The 27,182-nt window shown below is 34.4% G+C and overlaps 1 protein-coding gene across 1 annotated transcript; it reads left to right on the top strand.

Moving 5' to 3' along the window:
* The first annotated feature begins 1,587 nt into the window (after positions 1-1,587).
* On the top strand, positions 1,588-26,774 carry LOC661869 (alkaline phosphatase). Its single transcript, XM_968001.4, has 9 exons — positions 1,588-1,701; positions 2,265-2,519; positions 9,577-9,800; positions 10,950-11,124; positions 15,075-15,253; positions 17,538-17,745; positions 20,457-20,597; positions 22,306-22,500; positions 26,122-26,774. Exons 2-9 carry the CDS (start codon positions 2,423-2,425, stop codon positions 26,625-26,627), a joined length of 1,725 nt encoding a protein of 574 aa, XP_973094.1. The 5' UTR covers positions 1,588-1,701; positions 2,265-2,422; the 3' UTR covers positions 26,628-26,774.
* The last annotated feature ends 408 nt before the right edge of the window (positions 26,775-27,182 follow it).

The following is a 27,182-nucleotide window of genomic DNA, read 5'->3' as shown; positions in this document are numbered from 1 at the left end:
AATAAAGTTGAAAGGTGAGCACAATTTTTCTAGTTTGGATTTGTTCAGCGTGGGTTTCCCTCCGACTGAGCATGTGTTGGTAGAGAGTAAATTCAGTACGCTTATCTGATTCGTAAAAGTAGTTGGATAACGAAACGTTAAATTTCGAGTAAATAGGAAAATATTTGGTCGCGAGTTAAATCAAGCAATTGTTAAACCCTTACTTTCGGCAATGTTTTTCTTGTCGAAAAATGTTATTTCCAGCGGTTGAAAAACTAACATTTGATTCAATATTGGAGCAACCTTTTTTAGCAATAACTTGATCAATAGCATTCGGAGAGAAATCACGCTGCGAGCATCTTTTTGCGCTGGAATCGTGTACTGCAGTTTGATATTTCTCAATGAGCAGTTAAAGACATTTTAAATCAGTCTTGTTCTCACGGCAAACCGATAAAATTGCGAAATGTTTGAATTTATAACTTTCATACATCACAGGGGAGAAAAAGCTAATATTTCGAAGGAAGTTCGAACGACGAAGCGACAAAATCCGTGAACCGAATACTTATTTTTCAACGTCTTATTTAAACGTTTATTTACCTTGCCACTCGCAATTTCTCGTAAACGTCAATACTGTTAACGCATACTGAACTCGGATTTATGACACAATTCGCCCCAAACTTCAACAACACTCGCATTTGTTAATTTCATTCGTTAAACCGGGACATATTTCACGTTTTATCAGTATTACGAATTGAGAGAAAATCGTTTCATTTTTCGCCACCTGACCTGTGACAATTTCCGGTAAATTCGCTTAGAGCAAACTTTCTTGCAAAGAAACTATTTGCCCATGGCAGCAGCTCATTATTAGTAACTGGAACTGGTGCCTCAAAGACAAACTGTTTACGTGGTCTGAAAACCGAATCTGAATGGTCGCTTGCTTGTGTTGTCTTAGAGTTAAGTTTGGAAGTTTTAAGGCTCTGCTATGGCATAGCGCAAATTGTCCAACTTGCAAACTTTGTCCCTTATCCCTTCACTCTAAAGAAAAATAGACAATTAAATGTTGCAACTGCAGGTAATTACTCAAACTTGGCAAGTGAATAATTCATCTTATTTGCGAAATTGCGCACCTGCTGAGCTTACACATCAAAAGGATTCCCCCAACAAGCACGAAAACATACAGTCCAGTCAAGGAACGCTTAAAAAGCCCTTCCAGGATAAACGAAATTATAATAAAACGCTTCAGTAAATATTATTAATAACACTAACGTAAATTTTGTTTGTCACTTGCATTGTTTTTCTTTAATGGAAATTAATTTAAGTAAATGAAGCCGTTTCGGGTTATTTCCCGTGTTTCCATCCCTTGCAAATATTTACAAATTCTGAATGTAAATTGACCACCGAACGAGTAAAAAATCCCGCATTTCGGCCAATTCCGATTCAGTACATTACCGGAACCACAATTGTATTCAAGTCCTAATTTCTTAAACACTTAGTTTGTCATTGTGAGCCTTTATCTTCCGTTTTCTGGGAGTATATCTCATCAGAGGCAGCGTCGTTATGTTGTAGGTTTCATCAGGGTGCGGACCGGCGCAGTGCACCCTCGTAACATTCAGGCCGTTTTACCCTCAGTATCTTCGCGCTTTTAACCCCGTCCAAGTCGAAAGTGGAATTTTGTACAAAACACGCACGTAGGAAGGATTTAGTGAACTAATCCCGCGACATGTAGGTAGAGCCCACCCTCAAAACACAAATTATTTCGGTTACTTTTGCCCCGAAAAGAGCGGTTCTGCTCAACTTTTGTAAAAAGGATCGAAATTTCCTGAAAAGTGCGTCGGGGGAGTCGCCAAACCTCAAACAAAGTTACAAAAGCCTCTTATGTGGCCCCAGTGTGTTTGTTTCTTTTACGCAAACATTCGTCTTTTACAGCACAGCCAATTAAATAGGTTTAAATTAAAATTTGCGGAATTCCGAGCTTAAAAGCTTATGCATTTTCATTGCAAATCAAGCTAAATCCGGGCGATATTCCGGTTAGTTTGAAAATTGGTGAAGTTTTACCGAGGTTGACATAATACGCGGTCAAAAGAGTCTTGAAAAGTTTTAAAACTCTTTTATCCGGGAGAAAAATAATTATGTGATTATAATAAGTGTTCGGTCGTTCGCTTCGTGTTCCATTATCTTCAAAATTGCGAAAAAAATGAAACGAAGCCGTTTGCCGTTGAAAATCGATTATCTATTGTTGTCTAGCTTTTATCCAATTTCTGACTAATTGCAATTATTAATTACAGCGTCCCACTGCACCGAATTTGGATAGACAATGAATGGTTGTCATTAGTTATCCCCAGAAGATAACACTAATCAAATTTTGGGAGGACCTGTTTGCAACCACTAGTGTTAGATCAGTGATGATCAATTTAGTGTTCTAGTCGGAGAGTTTTTTGGGACAATGTTGGCCAAGTTTTGGATACAGTGTTTGTGCAGTTTGACAGTATTTGTGCAGTGTTCTTGGACGGCTGCCACAGTTAGTCAAAGTACCATTCATGGTAAGTATGTTACGGGATTTAATCAAAGGTCCGAATCAAACCTTTTTGGTGTTTATGACCAAAGCTCGTAAAATTCATTACGGAAAAACACCCCAGTGTCAGTGGCAATCGACCACAACTTATTTCATTAATTATTGGAGAGAATCCCCCTGATTCAATTAAAAATAGAAGTCATTAGTTTTTGGAGGAATTTGTTTATTTCTGACTTGTCTCGCAAAGTTTCAAACTCAAAATTAAGTGAGACAACTGACATTTAAATTAATTTCCGTTCTACTCATTTGCGACATAACTGTGACAGGGCTCAACGATGACCCGAATGAAACACTTAAGCAACTACAAGTTTTAAATACAGGGTGTTTCACATAACTTTACGAGGCCTGCGCCTAATGTATGCACCCAAATATACAAAAGTCACAGAAAACTAGATACCAAAAATACAGATTTAATTATTCAATTTTTAGTAATTCATGACAGAAGTTTGTTGTTACCAACAATTATTATGTGTTCTATCAAAAGACGGTATGTATGTATATGACAAATTAAAACGTTGTAATTTTTTGAAAGGGTGAAGAAATTAGAAAATTTTTCAAAATTTGTAATCGAGTTTGTATCGGAATATGTATTGTTGGTGGCATTTTGCAGGCGCAGGCCTCGTAAAATTATGTGAAACACCCTGTATAACAGAATCATGGTGTTAATTTTTTTGGATGAAAATTATATTGGTTTTAGGGACAAATTCGTTTCGAAAATCCGCGATCGAGTAATTTAAAGTACGTGCAAAATGCTGCAAGATTGGAAACGCTGTAACGTTTTGCTATTTAACATCCCAGAATTCCCGCATCTATTGTTGGGGTAAAAAACACGACCTTAATCGAGTGCTTTCTATTCCATCTCCATTCGGTTCATTTCCTTAACTAAAAAATTCCTCCTTTGGGATTAATAGACCAAGTAATGTTTGCTTATAATAAAAATGATTCCAGCATTCGGCCAATTTGTTGCGATGTTTTTAACAGCCTGTTTTTCGGTTAAAATAAAATTGCTGTTTGTTTTGCCATGGCATTGGCGCTCTCAATTTCGCTGTTTATTTTTATCCGACTCTGGATGGAAAATTAGCAAAGTTCGAATAAAGATTTTCCTCAGCGAGTGATTTGTGGTGACATGACACGCGAGTTAAAAACTCATTTTTTTGATAAAATCCAAAATTTGTGTCTTTTATGTTAATGCGTTGTGGCAGCGTACAAATGTAATATTTTAGGCATTCCGCTATTTCCTATTCGGTTCCAGGGAAAGCTAATCAAAGTTTCATTGTAACAGCTTGCATTCATCGTTTTGTAAAATAAACAAGGCAAGTGTTGGCCCTCTTGCAAAAGACGTGTTAATAACATGCTTGCGAAATAAACACTCTTTACAAAGCAAATGTTATAAAGACACACGCAATATTGATTAAATTTTGCCAAGTTTAATGAAATTAGCGCTTTATTATTAATCAGCGGTTTGTGTTAATCACGCGAAATTTAATATTTCATGATTTAGGGTTTTACAAATCGTCTTATTATCTCGCATGTGTTACCACCAGCTCTAGATTTTTAATAAACTTGTTCTTGTAAGAACAGGTGCGCCTCCGTTTTTTAATTATCTGGACCACGGAATTTCGTTTTTGGATTTTGTGAAAGCTTTTAGAGAAAAAAGGAAATGTTTTCTTCCGAACGCATTAAACCCATTCTCTGTATGTTTTTATACGGCCTATCTTTTATACATCGATTTAGAGGTCGTCGATAAAGCCATCTGGACGAAATGTGAGATGTATTTCAAATATAGCGGGTTTAAAAATAGGTCAATTCAATCAAAGAGAGAAGGCACGACGAAGCGAAATTTATTTTAATAAAAACGTAAGACGGTGAAACTTTGTTTACGAAAAGTTGGTAAAGAGGACGGATTTGTTTGAGCTATTTTATTCTAGTGTAATAAGATGGATATTTGTGGAGGAAGCTTTGGAAAATTATTGCAATTATGTGTACAAGAAGCCGGGAATTTACACAAAGTTTGCACAAAGTGCAGGGTCACGAAAGCTGTTGCACGTCGTCTTAAGGCTTAAATTCACTTCGCTGGAGAAAATAACTTGCATGCAATTATGCTCCAGGTTTCATACAACATTGTGATAATCAAGAGGAACTGCAAATTATCCTCGTTATCTGACATGCCGTAATTATCGCAAAACGTGGCAAAAATAAACAGAATAAAAGGCCATAATTACAAATGATGTGTTATAAAAACGTACGATCTTCGTTTCCTCATCTGTGAAAGGGAAAAGAAAGCAGTCGCTGTTTCTAAATTGGTAGTGTGAAAATGAAAACCAAATAAAACCCTAATAAAAAGAACGGACGTCGGTGAAAAACAGGACCATCGTTAAGCGTCCCTTTTTTGATCAATTTTCTTTCCTTGAATTTCCCACTTTGCAAACATCATAAATTTTAAGATAATCTCCTCGAAAAAATCTAAACTAACGATGTGAACGCCTCGAAAATAAAAAAATTGTTTGGGATTGCGAGAAAGCCACAAAACGTGAAACTAACTGGAAACATGCCAAATTATAAAAAACTAATCCAACTTTGTAGCGAATCTCAATGGCGTGTTTATAATTTAATTAATATTTCGCGACTTTGTTCTCTTTTTGCGCCTAAACACAAACCTGTCACCATCAAGCAGTTAATTAAATTATTTCGCATCACACAGACTTTGCCCTTTTCAACGCACTTCATATAGGTCAAGTGCAGGAAGGAAATTTGACATTTTCTAACCCTCCGTTCGTAAACAGCATCCGACTTGTCCTAATCTGTTCCTGAAACCTTAGATAAACGTCATGATTTACGGGTCTCTGCTTGAAACCCACCTTTTTGGATAAAGTTTGCTTTTAATGAGACAACTGTCGTCACTTTCAAATCAGTATCAGTTTTGTGCGTGTGCTTGACAACGGTGATATATTTGGCGCGAGAAAAAGTCGCACTTCTCCTTTTTTGGCCCAAAATACAGATTTATTGTATGATATATCACAAAGTGCTCGCTTATATCACAAGTATCGGGCTAATTCGGTCGAAAATTTATAAATAAAATGTTTATTCCGAGCAGAGTAAATCAGTTTAACGATGCCCACATAGGTCGAAGATTTCATGCTTCTTAAAGTTAAGCTTTAAGTTTGTTGCTCGAGTTAATTTACTACGAAAGTTGCGAAACTTTTACTTTTAGCAGCATGAAAACTGCGCTATTTCTGTTAACAAACAGCTAATAGGACGTCCGGTTCACATAAAAATAGAAGGATAATTACTTGTCGCAAAAATCGATATTCCGACCTTTGAGCGAGACGCGTTTATAGGTAAAAGTTTAATTGAAAAGTTGAAACAACAAAAAGGTCCAAAGAAAACCCTAATTTTACATTTTATGAGTAGCAAACTACAGAAAGCACTTTAAATTTAAGAGAGAATTAGTTAGAAACGGTGAATTTAATACTCTTGCTTAAAGCTAAAGAACTTCCAGCTTGAAGTGAAGAGCGCGATAAAGAATTCGCAAAGAAGCATTGTTTTGTTTGTATTTAACTTTCAATTAAAAATCCGTCGCAAATTTTCTCGACGAGTGTGCATGTTTTCGTTAGTTTTTGGCGGAATGTCCCCTAAAAATCACGTCCTGGAGCCCATTCAGGGCAATATAACATCAAAGTAAATGAACCTTTGTCGGTTTGCTTCACCGTAGCCATTTTATCTGGCTTCTTGCCCGATTACTGGCACGGAACGCGATCTCTACTGCCTTTCTTCCGGAACAAGTAAAGCTAAAGACATGAAGAATATAATTCTATTAGATGTTTTGTGCCGGGGCGATAATTTCCTCGGTTATCTAGTGTGTACACAGCACTCCAACATTAATTTAAAATGTTGAGCTGTTCGCCGGAAGGTACATCTGCACTAAACTCTCTCATATATTTCATCGTCGAGTGCGTACTTTGCTAAGACATTATCGCGAGGAATCGCTCGCTTATTTCCAGGGGAATGACTCGAGCTCCAATGCACCTATTAATTGTCGAATTTATTGCACTTGTAAAGGAAATGGCTTGCTTTTATTTGAGTTAAAAACGGTTATTGTCTGGCAAGAGGACGGGTCCATAACGAAACGACAGAAATATCATCGCTCAGAGACGGACCTTTAATAAGACCAATAAAATGAACTTGAAGTCTACCGGAATGGACACAGGAAATTGCTTACAAAGTATAAATACCGAATCCTGCATTGGCAATAAAAACAAATTAAACTTGCTTGAATTAAATTTTGCTAAAACTGATAAAGCGACACACAAAACGCATTAATAAAATTATTGCAAAATTGGTTTTTGTTGAACAACATAATCCTCGATTATTAAACAGATAATAATTAAACTTTCCGAACAAATTATGGTGGATGCGCCGGGTCAAATTGAATAAAACACTACCATTTAATGTGTGGCTGGTTTATTTAGTTGTAAGTACCTGTCTAAGACGTCTCTCAAGAAGGAGAACCCAGATAAGACATTCAAAACAATCACTTCATTTGCTTACTTCCCGAGCATCATACAATGCGACTCCTACCACTTTATCCTCCCATTTCCTTGGTGTATCAGTCCTGAAGGCAAATACATTCGGTTGACATCGATTCAGCCTCCATATCTCGAAAGTTTAATAACATTGCCCAAGATTTGAATTTGAAAAATTAATAGAAATCACCTTCTGTAAAAAATAAATTAGGAGAGTATTTGCGAACGTTTAACAATCTCTGAAATTTTATTGCGCTGGAATTTGAAATTTGCCTACATAATTGGATTTTCTTCGCACAGCTGGAGTCCGATCTGAAACAAATTTTTCACAATAGATTACACACACATTTCCGACTTGTTTTTAAATATTAATTAATAACTTTTCCCCGATATCGAATCGGATGCAAATACTAAATAATGCAAGAAGTTGGTTTGATGAAATTTGTGCTGAAACAAGCACAACTAGTTTTGCGTAAATAATGAAATCGGTTTGTTATTAAAAAGCTTTTTTCTGGCAACAGATCAGGAATTCATTGAGTTTCCCTCCATCGGGCGCAATGGCGACATTATGCAGATTGAGGCAATGAAAAAGCGCTTATTTCAGCATCAAACAATTAATTTTCAATGTTGCTGCTCTCTTAAGCGAATCATTCATTATTCCACGGTTATTGTCGAATTCACATGCTAATGTAATCTAAATTGTAATTGAGCCAATGTCTAACGCACCGACTAATACGCAAACTGTTCAAACAAGCTAATTTAGATTTAATGTTGAGGTGCGACACGGCTTTGTTGCAGCGGAATTTTTGCAGTTGGTTTTGATTAAGAAGTTCAATTTCTAAATGAACACGATGCGCAACGTTAGAGCAATAATTGCACTAATTTAATAACATTACTTAGTTAGTTACAAAGAGATTAAAACTGGAATATTAGTATTTTAGTGTTTGCACGACTTGAGAGTTTCTAATTACAAGACAAAGCTTTGTTCAAATTTAATTATCCTGCAAGTTTGGGTTATTTTAATGGAGTGGCAAAAACGATTTTTTATTACCATCATTGATTTTCGCAATGAATGGAGGCAATTTTCGACGGATTATGTGTAATCTTGTTGGATATTAAATTTCTTCGACAAAACCATGATTATGTAGGACGTTTAGTCCATTAAATCGAATCTTGTCGACGCTTCGTCTTCAAGTCTAATTACGTCCTTTTTACAAAAACTGGTGGAGTTTAAACAGATGTGACGTTTTACAAGTAAATCCCAAGATCTAGAAAAGCCGTTGGACTTTAAGAACGCACATAAATAATGCATGGACAGAAAATGCGCGGAAATGATACGAAAGCGTCGATGTGACATGGAAGTGACATATTCAGGGAATCTTCAATAAAATATGAAGCAATTTTTTCTAAGTAAAAAGCTAGCAATTTTCCTTTATGTGTTGAAGCATCCCAAGTTCGCTGCACTTGTTGACGTGGAATTCTAAAAGGGTTAAGAAAGCACCAAAACAACAAGTTTACAACAAATTTAGCCCTCTTTGTTCCAACTATTTCCAGAAACAGGGTTTATTTACACTTACTTAGTTCCTACTCTTGAAAACAAGCAACTTTGTCTTACGACAATAAATTATATAATGTCTCAACGGCAAACAAAGATAATGTCCTCAGAAGGAAAAAACTCTGATTTACTAACGAAAATTTCCTGAATACAATCACACAACTTAATCAAAAGTTTAAATTCAACAAGACAAACACTAGATGTTTCTGACGTTTGATCAAATTGAATTTTTTTAACGTGGCCGATTCGATAATCTTGCACAATAACTCAAGTAATGTGGTATTTTAATGGAGAAAAATGGAAAAAACTTTAAATTGAGTTTTCTGGTCGATACGTCTAAACAAATTAATTAAACGTAAAAATTTCATTTTTCCGGTGTTTTAAGCCAAATGTGGGGCCCGAGGCTTGACCCAAACCAGGGCTTACTTTATTAATTAAATTGAATATTTTGTAGTTAATTTGCCGTCAGCAATCGACTCAGTTCTTTATAAATAGCGCACAATATGGCAGTGTAAACATAAACTGCGTTGAATAAACAACGATAAATAATGAAAAATACGTGCAATTTTTGTTTTTTACACATTCGAGAGCACCATAAATTTTTATATGTACTCTGCATAAATTCATGCCGCTGTGACACTAAAATATGTCTCGAGAAATATAAAACAGTGTTTGTTCCGATTATGAGAGACATTTTTCCAATTTTGATTCCGGTATTTTTAAACCCGGCTCCGCCGCGAGCATTTTTAATTAATTCCCTTTGAAGAACGCAAATCAAAATAGTGCAGATATTGCATTCACTGACGAAAACATTTGTTGGCGTTTCAATTTTTTTAAATTTTAATCCTGATCGCACTTTGATCTCGCATGCAGAGCGACCACATACTCAAGTTCTGGGAAGCTTCTTGTCGATGCATTCCATTCCAGAGGATAATTTCTTGTTTCAGACCAGGAATATTGGTACGAACAAGCACGAATCGCTTTGCGGAAGAGACTGCAATATGCTACCGACCGCCGGCCACATGCCAAGAATGTGGTGTTGTTTGTGGGTGATGGGATGGGCGTAGCCACGGCCACTGCCGCCAGGATCCTGAGAGGACAACGGCTGGGAAAAAGGGGAGAGGACCACGAGCTCGCCTGGGACACCTTCCCGGCCGTGGCCTTCGCTAAGGTACCAGAAAAAAAAATTAGGTTCATATTTCCCACCTGTCCTTCACTGTTTACTTGGGACTGGGCCATCCCTCATATTGGGGCAAACACGCCAAGGACGGCTCCAGGGCTTCTTGGATTTATGCAAATTCTTTTGAAAAAACAAAGGACCAGAATAATATTGTTGAATATTAAAAAGCGACCATTTCAGATAAAATCGTTCCATATCTAAAACTATAAATTTCCCCGGCTTGACCCACATATCGGGAGTTTTTTCCCCATTTTCTGGCAGAAATTCCATTCAACGGTATTCACCAAATTGGAGTAATTTAATTATTGGGCAAATATTGCTAACATAATTAAAATATCTGTGAATGTGATGTTAATTAAATCTGATTTTCGGGTTCGTCCAAAGTGATGGCAATGTACTTTAAGTTTAGCGATAAATAAGATTGGAGGTTCTGTGTGCAATATGTTTGTTGACGACACTCGAAAAATCTCCAATATTGCGTCATTTTCCATCTGTGTTGCTCCCGATAAGTGCTACAAGTTTTTAATTTATTTTCGAATGAAATAAAAGGGGAATAAAGTCATGTCGTTTTGCTCTCAAGACCATTTCTAATAAATAATAAATCAAACTGCCAGCAGTTGAATAAAATGGGTTTATCGCCGGAAAAAACCAAGCGCTTTTTATTGCGATTCTATAAACATCCCTCAAAGAAGATTAAGAAAAAAGTTTCTCTTTTAAAAGCATAACGCTGTATCAATAACCCGGCGAATAAAATTTAAATAACCGTAAAGCTATTGTTTTACAACTTGCACAATCGTAAATGTGCGAAAATAACACACAAAAGATTTAAATTATTACCTCCTGTTTTTCTTTATGCAAATGCTGGCAGTATTCACAAAGTTGCTTTATTAGGACTCCGGTGAGAAAACGCAAACTTTATTACACTATCGTATGATGGCAAATAAATTGAATTCTCGTCTCGGGAAAGTTGGAGTTGATTTTAATGAAGCTCGGACTAAGAAAAAGCGCTCGCGAGAAAAAATTTAATAAATGTCTTGTATTAGAAGAAAATCTGGTGTAAAATCGTCTGTATGTAAAAATATCAGCGCTTTTCCATTTTCGTGTGCTATTCCCTAATGTAAATGAATCTTCATGTTGCAGACTTACAACATGGACGCCCAGATAGGAGAGTCATCAGCATGCGCTACGGCGTTGATGTGCGGCGTTAAAACAAACTTTGAAACGGTCGGTTTGGATGCTCGAGGTCGTTTCGAAAACTGTTTTTCTAGCTTCTCTTCACGAGTCTCATCGCTGATAGATTGGGCACAAGAGTCAGGTAAGAATTGTTGGTTTTCCCTTAACGAACATTCTTTCTACACCAGAATAAATATTTGCCACAATAAGACGAGCGCTGCTCTGCGATCAATTCAACAAGACTCAAATAAGAAAAATATGCCCGGAATTGGCGTAATTAGACTGCCGTTGTTTAAACGGCAAAAAGCTTCAATCTCATTTCGGTGGGAAAAAAATCAGGCATAAATTGGAATTCAAATACATTCCCTGTGGATATGAACTAATGGGCGATCGTTATCCTGCAGACGCTCGCAGCCAAAGCTCAACAAATTCAAAAAGCGTAACTTTAGTTTTTCAAACGGTGTATTTATTGAAGCTAAGAGTGCCGTAATTTATACACACTAATGAAAGTCGTTAGTGTTTATAAAATTTTACGTGACAGTGAAACATGGCCGTGGGGAGATAAGAGGAAAGAAATATGCTAATGATGCTTCTACAATGCCGGCGCAATTTCTCTTTGTGAGAAAAAAACTATCAAATAATTCAGAGCGTTACTTATAGAAACAAATTTTTCTATTGGGTTGCTTAAAAGTGGCTGAGTGCCGAGTCTTTCACGCAATGTTAAATTTATTTAAAGTCATTATTATCCGTCTTCGGAATTTTAAACGTCTGAATGAGCTAAATACTTTTCCCTTGAGGAGAACTAATACTACAGAGGCTCGTGTTACTTTTTACCTCGCTGAATTCAGACTCGCAGAAATTGAAGTTTCCGCTGAAAGCGACTTTATTTCTTCTCTTGCATGGTATGACAAATCTTCGCTATATAAAAATTGAAACGTGATTTTTCTAGCCGGATGTATTATTGCAGAGATAATTCGTTTCCATTTATGCCATTTCTAATCGGCTTTCGTTTAAAGTGGATTATTTTTTCCCACTCCTGGCAAACTTCCAGCTCTAAATAATATTTCCGTGCGATCTTCCTTTGCTTTGTTTGACGTTTCATCTTATTACATTGCGAAAAAATTTAATATATTAGTCGCGTCTCTATTCGAGAACTTTATTTTGGGAGATGCGAGTGCAATTCACACTTTGATAATCGTTCAGCATTGTCGTGAATTGCAAGCAAGCTCCATTTTCAAAGAACAATTAATTGAAATGGAAGTTGTGGAAGCTTCATAACTTATGTACGAAAGGGTGGAATGTCGAAGTTATCGCTAGTTTGTTAGAAAAGAGGCAGCGATGCATACCAGATAGGTTCTTCGATTCAGGAATTATCAAGAAGTGAGTGCCTCGGTTGTCTGCACGCACGAGAAAATTTGCTGAGTAATAGCCTTATGATAAATCAGCGTGTGTGTGATTTATTGTTTGTTGCAATCGGCGAAAACCCGGTTCATTACAAGTCCAGTCGAGGAACAAGTTGCAATATGCAAATTTACCATAAAAAGAGCGGTCATTATGTTCTCATTTTTCTATCTCAAATAGTTTTCGAGATAATAGCAATAATAAGACTTTATTTACAATAGGAAACCCATTTACAGTAAATATACACTATTACTATTAAACTTTAGACTACACTAATACTACACTAAAGATAAGGACGATATAATCTTACGCCAAGAATTACAGTTGATGTCACAATCTTTACATACATTATTAAATAAGGTGGTCATTAATGCGATAGAAGACTTATTCTCTACGTCCTTCTTAGTATTGGATAAAATATCCTGGCTTATCTGGAATGTAAACGTGTTTTTTTACTTTAAATTATTACTTTTTTATTTTAAATACAGGGTGAGTCAATACTGAGTTATTTCTGACATGTCCTAAGATGCACTTTCCACTTGGATACTTTGTTTGATTTTTTAAAATATTAATTGAATCAACATTGGTTTTTACCTTTTAAATAATAATAATCCATAATGAAATTTTAGAAAAATGTCAAGACACACTTCACAATACTCAGAACAATGTAATCGTGGATTAATTTTATTTTTTTTTAAGAATTACCGATCTGGTCAGCTGGAATTAATATTATTGGTTGCATATTTTAAAAAAATCAGAAATAACCCTCCATTGACTCTCCTACAACTCTCCTACAAGATACTTCTTTGTCTTACTGCAATCATATTTCTAAAACTTTTACCACTTACCTAAATGATCTTGAAATCAACTCTTGTTGAAAGCTTTTATTCGAATGGTAACCCATTTTAACTTTAATACAGGGTGGTCCAACTCAGCTCCCGTCTTCAGTAGCTCAATAAAGTTGGACTTTTGATAATTTGTAGAAGTTATTTATACTCTAGGACGTATTTCAGAAAAATATTTTTGATTATACAGCGTGTCCAAAAAAAGTATGATGTCATAATAATGTTTTTTTAATAGTATGCTGTTATTTTTCAGTGCTTTTTAGGATGTCTTTCTAGCTCTTACATGTCTCTAAAGTTTTTTTTAAATCGGATTAGAGATTACTTAAAAAAATAAAAGCCAAAAAACCTTTAGATTTGAAAATTATTAACAAATAAAAGCAACGTTTTTTTGATGACATTAATACAAAAACAAGTTTTTGACAAATAACTCCGAATGTTATTCGGAAAAAATGTTCCTTTTTTTAATTCTCTGTCGAATGATATAAAAATGAACAGGGGTTGCCATTTGAAATAAACAAAATAAAAGGCTCTAAAGTTTAAGAAGTTTGAAAATAAGTTGTAAACATCCTATAGTAATTCAGATCAATCAAATAATAAATAAATAATAAGTTTGCTGTTGTCTGTTGTCTGTTGTTCAAGACGTATTGGCTGTTTCAAAATTATAAAAACACCAACGTCGCATTTTACCTAATTATTTCTTTAAATAAAATTGTGAAATAGTTATTAATAATTAGATCACTCATTGAAACTATAAATTACATTAGCTATTATTTTTTTGAAGTGCATGAATAATTTATAAGAGCTAATTTTGAGAAAAATGCGACGTTGGCGTTTTTAGGAACACATGTATTATAATCAAAAATATTTTTCTGAAATGTGTCCTAGAGTATACATAATATCTACAAAATAACAAAACTCCAACTTAAATAATAATTGGACTCCAGAAGACAGTAGCTAAACTGGACCACCCTGTATAAACTACACTGTGATCTGAATAAAGATTCAGTTTTTTCGAAAGATTATTGAGCCGAAAAAATAAAAAAATTAACAATATTTGTTTCCATGATACTTTTGTATTTTTTCACCCTAAAACGCAATTATTTTGCAAAATTTCAACAAGCCAAAAAATCAGTAAAATTGGTCGAAATGCATTTTGGTTAATTTCGAACTAAAAGATCAAAAGATTACTAAATCTGATAGAAATAATAATGCCAAATATACTCAGAAATAAATAATTTTGCAATATTTTGTAAAAAAACACAAAAATTATGAATGTACTTCGAAAAATATTGTGTTATTTATTTATTTTTCTAGTATTTTTGAATTCAGGTTTATCGCATAATTTTGCTCAAATGGGCGAAAAAAAATTTAATTTGAATAAAAACTTTATTTTTGTTATTTTCGGGCATCTTTTACTTACTTCTTTATTTTTTTCGCTAAATAAATAAAATGATGAACGCGCTTGCAAAAGAAAAAATAACACTAATATAACAAAATAACATCAATGTTTTTGCAAACTTTTATGAAAAAAAGACGTAATATCTGGAAAAGGCACCTTCTTGCAGTGCTTACCTCCTGAAACTTGGAGCTTTTAGTATGTTTACTTCCTAATTAGTCCAAACACATGTTTGAAGTCAACAATTCTGGTTCGAACCAACAAGTCCTTATGAGCGTTCATTGACTGCACTACAAGTAAGAAATTAGTAAACGTCTCATGAAATTATGGTAATTAAGCCATTAAATTTGCATCAGGAACAAAAAACGTGTATTCGCAAGACTAACATCAGCAGGATTTATAAACTGTGGACTAGAAAAGCGGGATATTTACTTAGCTAATGGTTTGCAGGGAAATCGACAGGAATTGTGACAAACACCCGAATAACTCACGCCACACCCGCAGCTCTGTATGGTCATTCTCCGTCACGCTATTGGGAGGACGATTCGAAAGTTCCGCCAGCGTCTCGAAAATCCTGCAAGGATTTAGCTCGGCAACTCATCGAAAATGATCCTGGACGGAACATCAACGTAAGTAGAGCAATTCGGCCATCGAAGAGTTTCTCAACTCGTGATTTAACTAATTAATTTCAAGTCATTAGGGAGTGAACAACGTTTGATCTACAATTAGTTCCAACTACGCATTAGTAGGTAATCGTTTCACGAGTTGGGGTAATTAAATGTGTCAGGATCTCGGCCTAATTATTGACACGTCTGAGTTGTAAATATTTTGAGAAAAGTGGCTCAGCTATTGCTTCACAGGTGTGTCTAATGAGAATTCTCAGCTACAAAGTGACCATTAACGTTGGACGCAATTACGTTTATCTGGCCTTAATACATGTCAGAGGCTCGATATTGAGCTCCACTGACGCGTAAACCAGTGCTGATAAATTATGACTCCGAAAGATGACTGCTTTGAATGTTTTATCTTAAATATTTAGAAAAGTGTTTTATTCAATTAACCCGGCGCATCCACCATAATTGCTTATTTCAACCTCAATTTTACAGTCGGAAAAAATACGATTTTGGTCTTTTGAATTGAACACTTTGTAAATCGTTTCATTACTTTGAAAAATTTTTTAAATAAACGTTACATGAAAGGAACTTTGTTGATTAAAATGTGTGAATGCAAACGTGCCGATTGTACGGATGATTTATAAACACGTGTACAGTTCGGGCAGGTTTGACAATGTTATTTTTCACAGAAAAAAAACCCATAGAAAAAAACAGTGAAATGAAAGCTTCTAGACGTCGTTACTTCAAACGAAACCCCACAACAAAGTATCGTGTGTTTGGAAAACAAAGTCTTCCAAATGAAAGTGTCCAATTTGCATATACCGTTTGACTTGTTATTGTTAATTGTAATTACCGAATTTAGTGCTCGGAATTTCAATTTGGGATCATCCCGGATGGAATGATTACACCAACACTGCGATATCTCGAATTCAATGCAGCAAAATGTGTCGTGTTAACTATTGATCTCCAAGTATTGTTTTCGGCAACGTAAAATTTGATCAAAAAGCATGATTAATTATTTGCGCCGGTGTTGAGGAATTGTTGAGTTAAACAGAGATTGTATTTATTAAAACATTGCAAAGTTTGGGAGTTTCGGGCCAGAAAGCAGGGTTGTAAGAGGTGATCGTTAATCTTAATTTCCTTCTAAGCCATGTGAACATTACCAACAAAATTATAATTTGGTTATTTCATCACCGGAGACCTAACTTAATTAATTACGAGGAAAAATTCAAACTCGAAAAACTGGACAAGAATTGTTAAAAGTTTCGGGGTTAGGAGAACTAATCAATCTTATTCACTCCGTGGCGTGAAATAAATTCAATTTTCATAAGTCATTTGCCGCAGAGTGGGTCAGTCTGTTGCAATTCTAGTTCGAAGTAATCCCCCGTTAAAATTTACGATTACTACGTATGGTAGAGATAATACCCAATAAACTTAATGGAAACATACACAAGAGTGCTTTATCGGTGTCAAATGCGTTACATAAATTTCCTAAGCTCGAAAATTCGATTCATTATTAGGAAACCGATCATATTTATGGTTACAAATCGCTCCTGAAAAATTCTTCAATGTCGATCGAACCCTAATTGAAATCTGGAATCGTTTGGCGATAAATCGGTACATCTTTATTGCAGTTTAATAGTTCTTCAGCACCAACTTACAAAATTCAATTTGCTAAACTAACGTGCCTCCATTTTTGAAACTGTAATACCCAACAACGTAAAATAAAACCGCTCCTGAAATCTGTCTGTGACTGTAAAGACGGCAGATTGTCTTTTACAAAGCAAGGTTTTAGTTTCCATATTTTGAATTTATTCAAGCGAAAATCTCGCTTTGTTGGTGAAACGTTAGAAGTTGTGTTTGGCGAAATTTGAACAATATTGATTATTAATAAACACTGTTATTGCAACTCATAAAACACCCTAATTTACGCTAAAACGGACATAATAATTTTAGACTAAAATCGCAAAAAATCGTTGTATATATTTAGTGCCCGTAATAAATATCAATCCAGTTGATTGCATGTGCTGCAACATTAAATACCGGACCGTAAATTCATAACTTTTTTATTATTGATATTACTTGTACAAAAAAGTAAAGTTTGTGCTTCACACTGCCAACATCTGTAAAATATTAATTCGTTGGAGGCTGCAGCCGAATCCAACGCCCCTGTAACTTAATTAAAGCAGTGAGGCATGTTTCTTGTATAATTATTTGCTATCAGATAACGTCGAGCTTAATGAAACAATGTTTTCCATCACCGAATCTAATTAAAAATCCGTTGTAATTTTTTTCGTAGGTTTTGTTGGGCGGCGGAAGGCGACACTGGTTGCCAAAAGTTGCCCACGATCCAGAACAAACTAAAGAGGAAGGTCGGCGCCTCGATGGACGTAATCTCATCGATGACTGGGTTCGAGATAAGAAAAAGCGTGGACTCAAAGCTGAATACGTCTGGAATAAAGGACAGCTCGATAAAATTAACCCCAATCAAGTCGACTACTTGCTCGGTAAAGTTACTTGAAATTTATTAAGGACATTCCGCGCGAAATTCGCCCAGGACTGACAATTTTTTGTTTTTCAGTTTCTATTGAAATTACGTTTTAATAAATTTGGTTTTATTCCCCTCACTTTTTTATATGGATTCATGTCCTTATCATACGACCCATTTTCGTATCTTTTTACTATAGTACAAATATTTGCAATTTCTGAAACTAGCATTTCTCAAAAAAAAGTACAAAGTGAAGTGAAAAAAAGAATTTTTTCCAAAAATTATACATTTCTTCCAAATAAGAACGATTCTCATTGGAAAATAAGCGAAGGCGATCAGCTGCAGCTAAAGAATTTAAATGATATAATTAATTTTTTCTACTTTGGTTTGACAAATTGTTGAAAGTAGTTTCACAATGTGCAACTCCTTTTAGTAAAACAAAATTATATGAAGAAATAGTTTGAGCAGATTTTGATGAGTTAAACTAAACAAAAAAATGCAACAAAAATAGAAAGTAGAAAATATAGTATATTACACTCGTTTTATAAGACATAATTGTGGCACTTATTCTACTGAAGCACTCCTTCGACGTGCTCCAAAATCATTCGTGTCATAATAGAACATATCGTAAAACTCGTATAATAATATTCTATTTTCAATTTACTGCAACAATTCGAAAACAATTTTTTTAAGGCAAGGTTCTTAGTAAAAAATTAGAGATTTTGTTTTTGAAATGATACACGTATAGGGTGTTTACCAGGACCTCAGTTATTGTAAGAGATACGAGGTCGGTTAAATTAAAGCATTAAAGTTGCGCATTTTTATGCCGAACAATTATTTGAAAAAAATTTGATGTGTCATTTTTGAATTATTGGAAAAAACCGAAATTTGTAATTTTTTTTTATTTTTTTCAAGCAAAAACCAAAAAAACTAGACGTTTTTAACTAAGACGTTTTTCAGGCACTTTTTTACATGGAATTTAAATGTTTCAAGGTGTTCGACTCAACTTTAGTTTTACTTATGAACGTCATATTCGATTTTTGTATTTTTGAAAAATGTTTTTATTTCTGATTACAACGGTGTACCACATTACATAATCGAATACTACATGCTGATCAAAATGAAGAAAAAAGCATTTTTGCGAAGAGTGCTTTGGAAAAACGTCAACAATTTTGTTTTTGTATAAACTAGATTTTGGAAGTTGCTATGAATTTGGATCTGGAAGGTTTACATTTTCGCCAAGCTTACTTATTTAAAAACTAAACGATATGATAAGCTAGAAGTTTATTCTTCGCAAAACAGAACAAGACAAAGTTATAAATTTTGTTTCTTAAATAAAATTTTTGGCGTTTTTTTTTTAAAGCACTCTTTGCAAGAATGCTTCTTTCTTAATTTTAACCTGCATGTAAGATTCGATCATATCATGTAATACATCGTTGTAATCAAAAACAAAAATACTTTCCAAAAACAAAGTATTAAATATGGCGTCCATAAGAAAAACCAGAGTTCAGTGTTGTAACTCTTACATCAAGAACGCCTTGGAAAAGGCGATGACAGATTTAGATTTCTTGTAAAAAAGTGCCTGAAGAACTTATAAATGTCTACTTTTGGTTTTCGTTAAAAAAAAAGGAAATAATAAATGTTTGTATTTTCTCAATAATACAAAAACTAAAAATGACACATAAAAATGTCAACATAAAAATACGCAACTTTACCCCAATTTAACCGACTTCGTATGTCCTATAATAACTGAGATCCCCATGGTAGAGCTCGAAAAATAGAATTTGAAAAAGTTAGAATCAATGAAACAAGCCAAAATAAAGGCAAAATTCTCGTTGAAAAATACGTTTGTTGAACAAAATATGGCTTAAAATACAAACGTGAAAACTCGTTAGGCATGCTTTTATTACAAAAAAATAAAAATTTCTCTTTTACATCATGAAAACAAATTGATACTATTGAAATATTTTTGGAAACTAACAAAACATTGCTTTTTCCTACACCTACAAACGGTTAAGTCTCCTCTTATTAACTCGTATTATCATTTAAAAAATCAAACGATAAAAATAAAATAAAACGATATAATTCAACAAAAAGGCTAATCATTATATTCACTAAGCCAGATTAAAGTTAACAATTTTTTGCACAAATTAAACGAGTTAAATTTTTTTGTTTTTAAATAAAAGCATAAAAGCGATTCTCGGTAAAACCTAGTAGGAAATTGTAGATTTAGGGCAATTTTTTTGATGTTTTGCATCAATATAATAACTTGTGTTAAATTTCCCTAGTCTATAAGTTATAATTTTTTGCAATGATAATGGTATAAACAAAATATTTTGCCAGAGAGAGATTCCAGAGTTAGTAAATTAACCTTATTGATTTTATAGACTCAATAGTGATATATGAAAAAAGTTCTAAATAAAAAGAGAATTAAAGAATATTGAGATATAATGACGTTTCTTCAGTCGTCCTTTCACCACTCAAGTATGTAAAGTTTTTGCATTATACTTGTTTAACTGAAGAAAAGGAAAATTATACTCTCGAAACGTCATTAAAGGATATCCCAATTTTATTTATATCAATATTATCAATATTGAGTCTAAGAAATTCATAAGGTTAATTTACTAACTTGGTTTGTGGCTTGAAATAAAAAAATCGCTCCTCCTTGTCAACGTGCACTATAAGAAAATTATTCTTCACTTGGAGCTGTAGCAATGAATATTTTACCAGGTTTATTCGCTTATTCGCACATGGATTTTGAAGCCGATCGTGACGCTGGCCCTTCTGGGGATCCCTCCCTGGCTGATATGACGCGTTCAGCCCTTTCCATCCTGTTGAAAAATCCGAAAGGCTTCTTCTTGTTCGTCGAAGGTGAGCAAAAAGTCGTATAATTTTCGTGAAATATTTGAAAAGTTTCGCAGTTTCTTGTACTGGATAATCGATAGCTGATTACGATTCGAGCATGAAGTTGTTAACAGCGATTTCAGTCGGTTCAATAGCAACATACTTGTCTGTTTATACACTAAGCTAACAATGAACTGTATGCTCCGGAGAGTTTATTGTTTAGACTAAATTATTGTCCTATGGCTAAAGTGATTATTAGTTTGGCACAAACCGAAATGCTTGAATGAAACGAATTGTTCGAGTGTTGGCGATAATTACCAATGTATAAAGGCTACTGTACGAAAAATTAACACCGACATTCCGCAGCCATTTGCGTCAAGCTGTGTTCGGCACCCTGCTTTTGACACCATTACTTTATGAAATTTCTAAATTCTGAGTGTTTTAAGCAAAAAAGTACAGGTAGCGGCGAACCTTGAACTTTGAAGCCTAGAAGCGTTAAATTACTTGAGAGCGTGTTCCAACAAAAGCAAAGAAAAACACTTTTTGCCACAGATGCTTAATGTATCGAACTAGAAAAATCTTAATTAATTTTTTGCCTCTTTGTATCGTCTCCTTCCTGTAGCGTTGCTTCGGAAATTATAATATTTTATAGTTGAAGTAATTTAAGCGCTACGTCTAAAACATAGCCGTAAAGTAATTCAGGAAAGCAGGAAAGAGCGCCATAAATTTATACATGTATTTTCTTTATGCTCCTCATTCTGGCGAAATAATTTAATAAAAAAATTTGGGCGCGAAAGTATTTATTTCTGGCACACATTCAGTAAAGTTTGAGTCTTGTTATTTCCTTGCAATAATTCATGTAAGTCATTCCATTGGCTCGAGGATGTCAGTAAGCTCTACATCAATAAATCTGTTTCCCCAGTTTACAGCGGATTTGGGGTTTAATAAAATCACAAAGCAATAAAGTGAACAGACGAAACAATACGATTAATGGATGATTATTGGAAAAATTTACATCGTATTTGAATTCCCCGATACACAAAAATGAAATTATAGCATAATTTGAGCGTAATGAAAAAACGCAAAATTGAGTCATTTGAGCTTGCGGTAGGTGTAGCACCTGGTGCAACTTTAACCCTTCCGTGAGAAAATATTGATCTTTCCATACAGAACGGCCATGTTATTATATGGCCGGTGATTGCGGTAAGTTATCGCAATAATTTCGCTCTTTTCTGGCGATATTTTTAATTAATAAACCCGAGTGGTATTTTTCTTTCGTTAGTGATTTATGTTTGGGCGAAATGAAAAAACATGGTTGTATTTTGTAATTCCAAACATTTACATAACTTTGCAACTCATTATTCATTCAAGTGTAATCTCTGAGACAATAACTCAAGTGCAACAATAAGACTTTTCGGAATACTAATCGAAAAAATAAAAAATCCGCTCAACGACACAATTATGCAAATTTTGAATTCAATTCATGAACGGCACTTTAATCTACTTCCAAACTTTCTGACTTATGACTCGTGCTTGAGCAAAAATTGAATAACATCCAGCGTATGGGAAAAATTCCATTTGGTATAAACCAGGAAATGAAATATTAATTATCTGTTTGGACTGCGGGTTATGTGATCGAATTTTACAACAACACATTAATTTACCCCTCACCACATTGTTCATTTTGAACTTACTAATACCGATTTGTTGTTTATGATTTGCTGAATAATTCTAGGAGGACGGATCGATCACGCCCACCATTACAACAACGCTTACAGGGCTTTAGACGAAACGCTGGCGATGGAGACGGCCCTTCTGGCGGCTCTGGCCCTCATAAACCCAACAGAGACGTTAATTGTTGTTACTTCGGATCATTCGCACGTCCTCACGATGGGGGGCCAAGCCACGCCGAGAGGACACCCGATCCTAGGTAAATTATTTAAACCAATTCGATTGCAATCAAAACTCTGTCATTTTTAATCGGCTTTCCCTGTTTACAATTATCAACATTAAGCGGATGCAGCGAATGTTGACGCACGCCATTCTAACCAAATTGGAATAAACTCAATGTAAACTAGCATTTTGATCGAGCAAATGCCACGTTACGTAACCCACATTTGAGTCCTTTCGCCTATCAATATTCCGGATAAAACACTCTGGTGTTTTTTCGCTTCATTTTAAAAATAACAAACTTTAAATTCAAGAAGTTGGAGTTAAAATGTCTGTGCATTCGTGCACGACCAAAGCGTTCGATGCAGAAAAAAGAAAAATTTTTCGATATTTGAACTCATTGTGGATTCTTCGCCTCAACTTTTCCACCGCTGAAATAAAATGTTTTTTCCTAATTTTGTGAAAAATAGTCGCCGACTAACTGTAATGGATCACCGATCAAGTATTGTTTTTCTTTTGACAGGGCAAAAAACGGGTTTCTGTGTGTCGCTTCCAATTACCTCCACATCAGTACACACAGACTTAATCGAAAAGATAATCTTTCGGGTTTTTTTGCCGAAAATAATTCAATCTTACAAAAAATTGGAGCGACTATTTGCCCGGATTTCTGTTGGCAGTCTTCAAACTTATTGTAGACTGACTTATTACTTATTTGTTTATTAAAATAATTAAATAGTAGGTACTGTAACAATTACCTACATCCTACATGATGGTTTATCTAGTTTTGATGAAATCCAGCGCGAAATAAAGATCTAGCTCAAGAATTAACAGAGTTTCTAGAAAAACTAATTAATTTTGCAAAATAAGTTACATCGCTGGAAATTGCCAAAATAACACCATTTTCGACCTTAACTGATAATTTTTAGCTTGTTTTGGCGACAAGAGTAACAAATTCAATGGCATAGAAAAAAAGTATTATAATAGCAAACTTGTGCAATTTATTATAATTTGCAGATCACAAAATTAACAATAACAAAAAAGTAATAAAAACTCATCAACTACTCTCTCTCGATAATATCAAGGATCAATAATAATAATTAGAATCTCTCTGAGACGCTGAACGATAAATACAAATTAAAAGTTTATTCAACGTCTTATCTACTCTTTTAAATTTTAATTAAAAAGGAAAAGTTAATGAAAAGCGCAACTTGTTTACAACAAAACAAAATACAGCCAATTTTGACGTAATTTGGTTTGCATTTTACGCATTATTGCAAATTGCACCTTTTTGTTTAAAAAAGGACGATTTGTGCACAATTCACCAAAATACTATAATTTTTCGCATGATTTCGCTCTGGGTTAGCTAAATATCACAAAAACGTGAGCTTCTAGCTCCAAAACATCATAATTCTGACCAAAGTTTGTAGTTTTTTATTACTTTCCAAACAATTTACAAAGCGATTTCATTGAACTGATAATAATCTCTGTTTTTTGGCTAAATCTTAAAAAGTTACAGTGTTACAGTGCTTATGTTATCACGAGTTTGTAGCTTAAAAAGAAGATGAAATGCCTAAAAGAGACTTAAATATACGATTTCTTCAATGTTTTCTTAAAATTTTACAAAATAACAAGCAAAAATATTTGAAACAGACCAAAATAGTTGAGGCGGCATTACGGACAACAAAAGGTTAGGATGTGAAACGTCATACCAATAAAACGTTCCCTACCTCGATAGTTCCGCTATTGGAACCAGAGAGCGTAGTTGTTCCATTACCATAATTACCGTCAAGTTTTCAGTGCAATGAATTTGAAAAAATTATCATTTTTTATAACGGTTCTACGAAAATCAACGGACCACATATAGCAAACAAAAAAATACAGGCAGATTGAGCATTAAACTTTCAATCGTAACTCTCAACATAATGCAAAAAAATTCTAACTTTTACCGATTTGCACTCCTTCCCACATTTTTAAAACGAATACGGTTACAAATGCAAGAAAAATGTTAGGAAAAGAAAATGTGGAAAATTAAATTTCCTACAAAAAACTCTTATCAATCATATACTTATCTTCAAGCATTTATACTCCAAAGTCGTTCAAAGACGTTGAAGGTTAATTTATGTTTAAACAATTGAAGATAGAAATATAATGTCGTAGACTTTTTTTAGAAAATTTATTTTTCTTCAACTACATTCCTTATACTTTTTTGTATCTTCAACCATATTCGTAGTGTTTACAAATTAATTTAAAACGCTATGGAGTCAAGACAGTGCATACAGGCTTCAAAAGTGTCGGCCAAACTCTCGTATGGTGATAAGAAACGTTCAGTTAGCACAAAAATGAAGTCAGATTTTTTTTCAAGCAACTTTTTTTATATATTTTTTAATTTTTTTTTCTTAACAACGGTCGATTGTTGTTCTATTATTTCCTAGAATGTCAAATTTAGAAGCTTTTTAATTGTTTTACACATCATAAGACATTAATTGTTAATTTTTTTCAACAGATATTTGTTTCATGTTGCAAGAGCTACTGTCAATTCTGGTAACTAATGTCAAAAACTATGATTTGAAACACCAAAAAATTAACTTAAAAATTTGTCTTTGAAGAGCTATATTTTGTGAAAAAGGCTCAAACATTTTTTTGGCAAACATTTTTGTGTGATGTCCTTAATTAGCACCCGAGAGATTGTACTGTACTTTTAAATCACTCTGTATATCGCTCAAAGCGCCTTCGTTTTTATTATGCCATACTATTTTTTTGGTTCAGAAAATCCTGCGATTATTTGTCTCGTTGCGTCTTCTAATTTATAGTCTTCCGTAGAAGACAAAATTTGATGGACGAAATTAGGTAATATTTTGTCGAGCTTAGACAAAATTGCATAAAACAAGACCATTTTTATTACTAAATAACGCGTGAACGCGTTAACAATAAGCCACACTAATGGAAATTTCAGTCAAATTAGTTATTTTTTAAACGATTTACACGAAATTATTTGCAAACCAACTACGGATCTTTCTCTTCAACTCGTGTAAGTCTATTTATTTAAGTATCTATTTATTTATTAGGGATCGTCAGTTTTAATCACTATGTTTATTTGTTTATGGTTTTTATATATTTTTTTATGTTCTTTTCTTCATCATCATTATCATTATTTGTTTTAGAAATATTGGTAATAACTTATTACATTATTAGGTATTATTATTATTATTATTATTATTATTATTATTATTATTATTATTATTATTATTATTATTATTATTATTATTATTATATTATTATTATTATTATTATTATTATTATTATTATTGTTATATTGTTATTATTGTTGTTATTATTATTATTATTGAGTATTTGCGTTAAAAAGACTGGCAAAATAATGTCAATTGTGACTTAATTTAGTAGTTGTTTTTTCTGTTTTTTGCTACAAAAATGTAACAAAAAACACTTAGATTTCGTCTTGTGATTACATCAACTATTTACTAGGATTTCAGCTGACAGCCTTCAAGCTTGTTTTTAGTCGTCTCGGATATCTGAAGGATTAGATTGGTAGCGAGTAAAGTGAAAGCCCGAAATGGAGTAGCGTCTCGTTTGAAAAAATATTAACAACTTGACATGTCAGCAACTAAAAATTCCCTTTTTAGTCCCATGCAATAATTTTCAGGTCCTGACAGCAAAGTATCCGACATCGACGGCCAACCCTACACCACCATCCTCTACGGCAACGGCCCCGGCTACGCCACCCCTCGCATCGTGCCCATGAACACCACCACCGCTTCCGAAGACCGCAACCAGGTGCACGGCTCGGCTGTGCCCCGGCAATGGGCCACCCACGGCGGCGAGGACGTGCCCGTCTATGCACTAGGTCCCCTGGCCACCACCCTCTTCACCGGGACCTTCGACCAGAGCTACATCCCGCACGCCATCGCTTACAGCGCCTGTTTGGCCGAACATCGCCTGCGCTGCCAGGGAATCGACAATTACACCGCCCCCCAGGTGACCACGTGCGTCGCTCCGGAAGTGTCGAGCGTTTCCGCTGCCGGAGCTCCGGTGGTTATCGCCAGCAGCGTGATGGCCGATGATGGGACGAGGGTTAAGTCGGGGGTGGGGCACATGGGGGCCACCCAGGGGGTGCTCCTGGCAGTGATGCTGGAGTTTGCTGTTACGTAAAAGTGGCGGTTTTTCAGTGAACTTGTGTACATATTTTCGAGTGGATGGTGACGATGTGTAGGGAGTGAGCTGAGTCAGGACAAAGTTAATGTTCATCTCAAATTGTATATTTGCATTCAAAGTAATATTAAATTAATATACGTTAAAGTTGCATTCATTTCCCTTACTTTATACACGAGCTAATTAATAAAACAAGGTAAGTAACAAAAAAACGTTCATTAAATGAGTTAACTGAAAAACTACAAGAATAAGTGCACTTAATTAAAAACTTATCAAATACTCTCTCTTTTCTTGTTCACTAACAACGAATTAAAATCGATAACTAGAATTTCTCTAAAACCTAGAACGATTCATAAAAATTAAAAGTTTGTTTTAATTTTAATTTAAAAAAGTTTTTAATAAACGCAAAGTTTTGTGTTTGAAAAAAACGAGGTAAAATAACGCCAACTTTAACCAAGTTAAGGCCCAGTTTCTGGAAACATACGGGGTGTATCAAAAATACATAACACGTAGTAAAACTCATCAAATACAATAACTTTTCTAAACATTTTGCAA

Source organism: Tribolium castaneum, chromosome 4, assembly GCF_031307605.1.
Source record: "Tribolium castaneum strain GA2 chromosome 4, icTriCast1.1, whole genome shotgun sequence".
Classification (NCBI taxonomy): Eukaryota; Metazoa; Arthropoda; class Insecta; order Coleoptera; family Tenebrionidae; genus Tribolium; species Tribolium castaneum.
This window is presented reverse-complemented; position numbering and strand designations above follow the sequence as displayed.